We start from the raw sequence: 8,045 nt of genomic DNA, 5'->3' as shown, positions 1-8,045 counted from the left end.
TATTAGTATTGAACTTAACGATATTGAAGTGTACATGAATTAAATGAAAGTTTCTAGTGATATGATTTGAATTAAAAGAATTATTGTGGTATTGAAATATATATATTGGATTGAGAAATAGATTTGAATTGTGAACATGAAAGATTGTGAATTGAATAAAATGGAAATGAAGCATTGAATTACATGAGTAAGTATCGGGTCTCGTAGGCCCTATTTGTTATAAATATAATATTTTGAGGATATGTTGTAAAGAATTATAAAAGCATGTTAAAAATTTGAAGAGTTTAAATTTGAATGAAATTTTGTAACTCGGTTTAATACGTTTACATGTGTAAGTGTTCTAGTAATGCCTCATACTCTATTCCGCAGTTGAATACGGGTAAGGGGTGTTACATTCAACATTCAGTCAACATTCATTTCCCTGCATATCAAGAAAAGCAACGTATGGATTTAGATCAAGGAAAAGAAAATGTGTTGGATTAGTTGTACTGTATTTCTTCGTTTGTGATCGAGGTAAGTTTGTACATTTAATTAACATTGTATTATGGTTGATTTAAATGTTTTTATGTTATATCACGGTATTACATCTCTACAAAAATATCCAACGAAGTTTCGGCAACTTTCAGATCTCGTTTGAACCTCGGGAATATATAGGATACGAATGACATGTCATTAGGGGTTACTGTGTTTCAAGTGCTAGTCCTATACGTTCTACCGGTGGCTGAGTTTTCGTCATGTGTTGCGGTTACTTGACAGCTTGTGTGAGAAGCACCGTGTAGCTACGTCCCGTCCGACAGCTTGTGTGAGCAGACCCACCTATGGCTCGAGAGAGAGCATTTATATGAGATAAGAGAAAGTAATGGTTAATTTCGACCATATGTTATCACATAGTGTGCGAGATTCCCGAGTATCCGATATTATTCTAGTGGTTCAACGGGTATACAAAAGGGAAGAAACGGTAAATGCCTTAATTAATAGTGCCATGAAAACATGAAAAAGGTATGAGATGTTAGTGATTAAAGATTACTAGTTATGTTCATAATAGTATGAATGAATGTATGATAAGTACATGAAAGCTCTTTGTTGTGTGATGACTTTGGCTAAGCTATGTGCTAATCACTAATGTGAATTATTGTTTATGCTTAGGCTTGTGCCAAGCTATGTTGGATATGTTCATTAATTGCTCTTAAGCTTATATAACGAAATGGTAAGCATTGTTTATAATTTATGAACTTACTACGCATTATATGCTTACTTCGTGTATTTCTCTTATGTTTTTAGATAATCTGAAGCTCGTTCAGTTTGGAAGCTTGTCGGAGATCCATCACACTATCCATCGGCTAGATCGGTAGGTTTTGATGATTTTGAGTCATGATTATAAAGAAAGATAAGTTTTGGCCCGTTTTCCTATAATCTATAATATAGAAAAAATTCGCTAAACTTATCGCAGAAACTTTTCATTGATCTATTTTTTTTCATTGGGATTCAATCCAAATCATGATGTCATTTTCTTGTTCCTGAATGGGTTTCATCAATTTTTTATTCAATTTTTTTAGGTTTATGCACTACTCCGAGTAAAGATCCGCCCGATTTTGATTTGCGCATATAGGACAAATGACCCAATGACATGTATAGGTGTCTTGTTTGATGAAATTAGCCATTATGTGTGGCTTTTATATATGTTATTTTGGTTGATGAACTAGTTGGTATAATATTAAGTATATATATGGTACTTTAAATGGTTGTTATTTTGGCATCCAAGTACTAAAATGATGGTAGTGAAATGGTGAGTATAATGGTATGTTATGGAATGTTGGTTGGTATGGAATGAGATAGTACATAAAGTTGTTAATGGCTAGTTTTGGTAGCCTTGAATATGTTTGGCATTTGGTAAATTTATTAAGGTAGATGGTAGATGCAGAAATGATTATAATGGTAATTGTTGTGCATGAGGATGGTATGTGAACATTAGGGTAAATATAGTAGTATAGGTTATTCTATTGGTTGATTGAGTTATAGATGAATTTAGTAGGTGTTTAATCAAGTTTATTGTTGAGATTGAGGTCTCATTTTTGCATATTGGTTGAATCGTTAATTAATATGATGTTCTAGCTTGTATATACACATGTTAGACACCATTTGAATGCATGAAAATAGGTAATTTTGGTTTGTATAAGTGGTTAGACTTTGGGTGAGAAAGATGGCTTGAAAATGGCCTATATTTCGTCTACACGGCCATAGACATGGGCATGTGTCTCAACCGTATGTGACACACGGCCATGGGACACGACTATGTGTCCTCTATAGCTTATTGAAGGTTGCAAGTCAAGCAGTTACATAGACTAGCACAAGGCCTGGTACACGGGCATGTGGCTTGGCCGTGTGACCCAAGTCAGAGAGTTACACGGGCACGGACACGGGCTGGGACAAGGTTGTGTGTCCCTACTTCGAATGTCCACACAGCCTAAGGCTCGGGTGTGTCCCTCAGCTGTGTGAGCCACACAGCCTTGCCACACGGCCGTGCGACCTCTGCAGTTTAAGAAAATTTACCTTTTTCTAAAAAATCTCATATGATTTCAATTCAGTCTCGATTCATTTCTAATGTCATTTTTAAGCCTCGAAGGCTTGTAAAAGAGACTATATGCATGAGTTTGGATATTATTGCTATGATTTATGTTGTGATTTAATTATGATAAATAAATCTTCATTGTATGATGTTATCTTTCGGTAACGCTCCGTTGCCCTAATCTAGCGACGGATACGGGCTAGGGGTGTTACACCCAAAGCTGACAAACCTCTGCCTCACAAGAATCCTCCAATGTCTAAGAAATCTCAAACGAAATTGATTTTCCCTAAACCACCTCTCTTTTTTATCCCTAATCACCAACAAAGGGAAATGGTCAAAAAACGAATGTGGCAGATGTCGCACAGCAAAATTTAAGAATTTTTCCCAACAAGCAGAATTAGCAACCCCCTATCTAACCTTTCCCTAATATTGTTATGTTCAAAATTACCTCGCTCCCAAGTAAACCAAGGTCCTTCAAAACCTTGTTCCTCCAATTGACAATCCATTAGTGCCCTCTAAAACTCCTCCATCCTTATCTCCTTACGACTAACTTCTCTTTTCTTCTCAAAGGAATAGAGAATCTCATTGAAATTTCCACAAACCATCCAACACAAACTCTGATCTCTACCCAACCTTTGTAAGAGATTCTAAGAATCACTCGACTCTTCGGATTAGGGGAACCATAAAACCTTGTCATCCTCCACTTTTCCCAGACCCCTGAATAACCACATCAACATGATTATTTGAAAAACTCCTTAAACTTATGTCAATCTCAAGTCGCCAACCCAAATTGAGCCCAACCCTAGATCCTTCCGCTGGTACATCGATGCCATGCAAAAACCTTCCCTTCCTACACACTCTCTCCATTTTGATCAAGTCCAATTTTGTCTCCAGAAAGAAGATAACTTGGAGATTATGAAGTTTCAACATCTATTGAAGCATCCTATTAGCTCGTGGACCCCCTAATCCATGAACATTCCAACACATGATCCTCATTGTTACTGGTCGACCTGCCCATTGGCAGCCGCTAATAATTTATTTTGGTAACCTAGAGATCGCTCACCTCCTTTCTCCTCAGAATCCGAAGTCTCAGAAACTCTGTCAAATAAAACAATTGTTCTTTGCCTTTTATTACCATCCGTACCATCAATCGAATTTTCCTTTAGATCACGAACCATTAGATCTTGCACAAAACCTGTAAAGGAACTCCCCTCCCTCCCACATCCTTTCTTTGATTTACCTTCTAGATTCAATCCCAACACTCGATTTATATTACTTATTCCATCAGACCCCAAAAAACCCTTGGCAACCCTTCCACCATCCGATTCTAAAGAATCTCCAACCGAACACACCACACTCTCTCCTCTTAACCACACATTCTTAGCTATAGCGGCTCATCTTATCGAAGGAGCTCGTAATGAAATATCCACTCTAGTTCCACCTCATTTACATCCATTCTTAACCGAATCGGGCAAAAACTATTGCTATGCCCCAAGCAACCATATAAAAAGCAAAACAATGTAAGTTTTTCATACTAAAACCTCACATAAGTATGGCTATAAGGGGATAATTGAATCTTCTTTCTTTTTCTCAATGGAGATTTAACATCAATTCTTACTCGAATTCACATAAAATGTTCAAATCCCTGAGTTCCTTGCTTCAAGTCATATTCTTCAAACACCCCAATAAAATTTCCCAACTGTTTCGCCACTACTTTAGAGTAAAAACCTGGGGGCAAATCATGAACTTGAACCCAAAAATAAGAATAAAACAAAGGCACCAACAACGGGTCCTTCATATTCCCTAACCTATGAAACACCAAAAGATGATTATTAAATGTCCAAGGTGCCCCTTTCATTACCCTTTCAATGTCAACTCAATAAAAGAACAGAAATAAAAATCGCTTTTCCCCCAAATCTGAAATCTTAATGCATTCTAATTGATGCCAAAGATTTACCAAAGTATTGCGCATCACCTGAAATTAGATCACACTGGCTGTGAGGAAACAACCCACGAGACAAAGATCATACATTCTATTTTGACCCTCAGAAATCCCCATAACTTGCAGCACTTCCTCCTTCTCTTCATCAATGATATGCAGATTCACACATGCCCTCGATAACCCCAATGAAAATCACACACACACAAAAAAAAACAAACTAGAACACAAGATTCATAATAGTCCAAATAAAAAAAACCTAGAAAATGACAATAAAAAACTTAAAGACCTGCTACATTAGAGAAAACAAATACGTGTCATAAGGTAGACTTTTTTTTTTAATGTACTCGAACTAAACACAAATGCTTAAAGTAATTTTTATAATTTATGTAATCATATATTATATATACTATAGCAATATGAGGTTAAAAAAACATTCACGTATATATTATAGTTTTTGACACATGTCACTTTCTATTTGAAGCACTTACTTATAATTTGGGTAAATTACTCTTTTACTCTTTGTCTTTTTAAGTGATTCCATACCTTTTGTTTAAATTTTTCTTTGATTTTAAATAAATTACTTTTTATTTTAAGATTTTACTTAATTTAATTAAATTTTAATATTAAAATATTAAAATTAATGAATATTAAAATATTAATATTAAAATATTTTTAAAATGACAAATATTAATAATATTTATCAAATTAAATTTATATTTTTAAATATAATAAGAGTTGATTATATTCATTGATCAAATTAGAACAAAGATAAATATATAATTACAAAAATTGAATATAAACATTTTTAACATTAAAGTAAATTAATTTAACCATTTATACAATAAATAACTTGTAAAGATTATTAATAATATTATTTAAATATATTATTTTATTATTTTATTATTTTATTATTAAATATTTGTAAAATTAAATAATATTAATATAACTGATTCTAAATTAGCTAAATATTTTTAAAAATATTTTATAAGTATATTATTTTTTAATTTATTATAAATTTTTTTGAAAAATTCATTAAAATTTTTAAAAAACTGATATTATAAAAAAAAAATTTAATAGATATAAACTAGTTCATCATCTAAAATTAAAAACAGAAGTAAAGGGCCCAGTTCCCAATCCATTGTGGGATTCTTGCTATTTGCCTTTTCACTTCGTTGTCCTCCATCATTTCTTCCGAAACCAACTCAGATTTCTCAAACAGCTTTCATTTTCGATTGTTTTCATGATTGGCTTTCAACCATTTGAATCTTTCTTAATCGAGGTAGTTTGCTTTTTCAAGTTAAATAATGCCCCGCGAAGCATATAATCAAAACATTATCTCGCTAACCTTTTCTCTCTTTAGCTTTTGATCGACTACACATTACATGGTCGGGGCTTTTCTTGTTCGAGTTCAGCTCAGCTTCGTTAAGGTAATGTATTTTTAGATTGTAGTATTTTTGCACTTTATATGTTCGATAAATTGTCTCAATACAATTACCCTCCCCCCATCCCCTCTCCTTATTCAGTCATTTTATAGCTCAGTTCATGTAGAATTAACGAAAAACTCAATTTGGGTTTTTCTCTGTCTCTGTAGATGCTGCTAATTGGTGCACTTGGTAGCCCGTAATTTGTTTTTTGAAGGAACCCGTAATTTGTTTTTTTAAGGAAATGAGTTACTGGTTTTTGTGTGGAAAAGGTAAAGTGTTTGGCTTTTCATGTGGGTTGAGAAGGGGATTTAATTACCAGCAGACTTTCAGTTTAGTTAATGTTAAGCTCAAATGGGTTAAAGATAAAGCCTTAGATGCTGTTATTGCTGGTGAAAGAGATTTAAGAGCTGCTTGCAATCTTGTCTCCATCCTCTCCTCTGCTCCAGACTTTTGTCTCCCCATTTACCATCTTTCACGGCATCGCGGTCAACTGGGTCTACCCCATGATCATAAGCTATCCACGTTTATCAGGAGATATCCCACCATCTTTCATGAATCTTATGTGTTTGACAGTGCTGGCACTCTTGTTCCTTGCTTTGAGTTGACCCTTGAAGCCTTAAATCTTTACCATGAAGAACTTGGTGTTATCCGGGATAATATGATTGATTTGATTGACAGGCTTTGCAAATTGTTGATGCTTACCAAGGATAGGATCCTTCCTTTACAGACTATTGACCAGCTGAAATGGGACTTGGGGTTGCCTTACTTTTACATCGATAACTTGATTCCAAATTATGCTGATTTATTTTCTTTGTTTCGCCTTCCTGATGATCGGATTGGTTTGAAACTTTTATCATGGGATGATACACTTGCTGTCTCCCAGTTGGAGAAGAATGTTGCCCAGCAAACAGAAGAAGATTTGAAAAATAACTGTTTAGCCTTTCCTATAGGGTTTACAAGGGGTTTTGGATTGAAGAGAAAGTGCATGGGATGGTTAGAAGAATGGCAGAAATTACCATATACTTCACCTTATGCCGATGCCTCTCACTTGGATCCACGCACTGATGTGTCGGAGAAGAGAATTGTGGGCGTGTTTCATGAACTCTTTCACCTTACCATCCAGAAGAAGACAGAACGTAAAAATGTGAGTAATTTACGAAAACCTTTATCATTGCCTCAGAAGTTTACTAAGGTGTTTGAGCGCCATCCTGGCATCTTTTATATTTCCAAGATGTCCGATACTCAAACTGTTGTTCTTAGGGAAGCTTATGATTGCCAACGGATTGTTCAGAGGCACCCCCTTGTTGATATTAGGGAAAGATTTGCAAGCATGATGAGAAAAGGATTTCGGGACAGAAGCAGGGGCTTATACAAGAAAACTGCCTATATAGGTCACAAGGACCCATTAAAGATTGTTCAAGGTCATAAAGGTGGTGGAAATGGTCTTGATTCTGAAGTAGATTCAGATGATGATTTATTTTCCGAATACAATTCTGATGAGTCAATTCATTGCCCTTCCTGAATATACCAAAACGTCACAATGCACATAATCTACGGAAACCATTGTTGCTGCGTCATAAGTTCACTAAGGTGTTTGAGCACTATACCAGCATCTTTTACATTTCGGAAATGGAAGTAAGGAGTAATCAAATTTCTGCCCTGCCTCTGTTATGGAGGCTTCACTACAACACCCGTTGCTGGTTGGAGATCAGATAAACATGGAGGAACAAGGTATGTTCATGTCTTTGGTGTAAAAGTTGGCTTTAAAAGTTTCTTATTTTAGAAGAATATTTTGCAAAATACGGTTGGTACTCTTATAATAATTTAATCATGTTTGATATTTTAAAATTTAAAAGTATTTCCATTTTCCGTTGATTTTTATAGTGGTTTAATATGATGTGTAGGGGAGAAAACAGCAGTAACCAAATAAATTAGTGCTGAACAAACGAATAGGAAATAAGGCAGGGTCTAGTTTCTTTATAATAATGATGGTAGTAAAACCTACAACTTATTTATGTAAGTTCTCTTTCTTGCTAGGCTTTTTCGCAAACAAAGTTTTATTCCTAGCCTTAGGTTTAAATCCTAAACATTTTCAAAAAGTTCATTTTACTTT

At 34.7% G+C, this 8,045-nt stretch overlaps 1 protein-coding gene across 1 annotated transcript; it reads left to right on the top strand.

Moving 5' to 3' along the window:
* Window positions 1-5,610: 5,610 nt before the first annotated feature.
* On the top strand, window positions 5,611-7,813 carry LOC105794008 (protein WHAT'S THIS FACTOR 9, mitochondrial). Its single transcript, XM_012622964.2, has 3 exons — window positions 5,611-5,787; window positions 5,869-5,935; window positions 6,100-7,813. The coding sequence occupies exon 3, from the start codon at window positions 6,174-6,176 to the stop codon at window positions 7,452-7,454; it is 1,281 nt and encodes a 426-aa protein (XP_012478418.1). The 5' UTR covers window positions 5,611-5,787; window positions 5,869-5,935; window positions 6,100-6,173; the 3' UTR covers window positions 7,455-7,813.
* Window positions 7,814-8,045: the final 232 nt, after the last annotated feature.

This window comes from Gossypium raimondii, chromosome 3 (assembly GCF_025698545.1).
Source record: "Gossypium raimondii isolate GPD5lz chromosome 3, ASM2569854v1, whole genome shotgun sequence".
NCBI classification, from domain to species: domain Eukaryota; kingdom Viridiplantae; phylum Streptophyta; class Magnoliopsida; order Malvales; family Malvaceae; genus Gossypium; species Gossypium raimondii.
The sequence above is the reverse complement of the archived record's forward strand: the minus strand, read 5'-3'. Positions and strand labels throughout refer to the sequence as shown.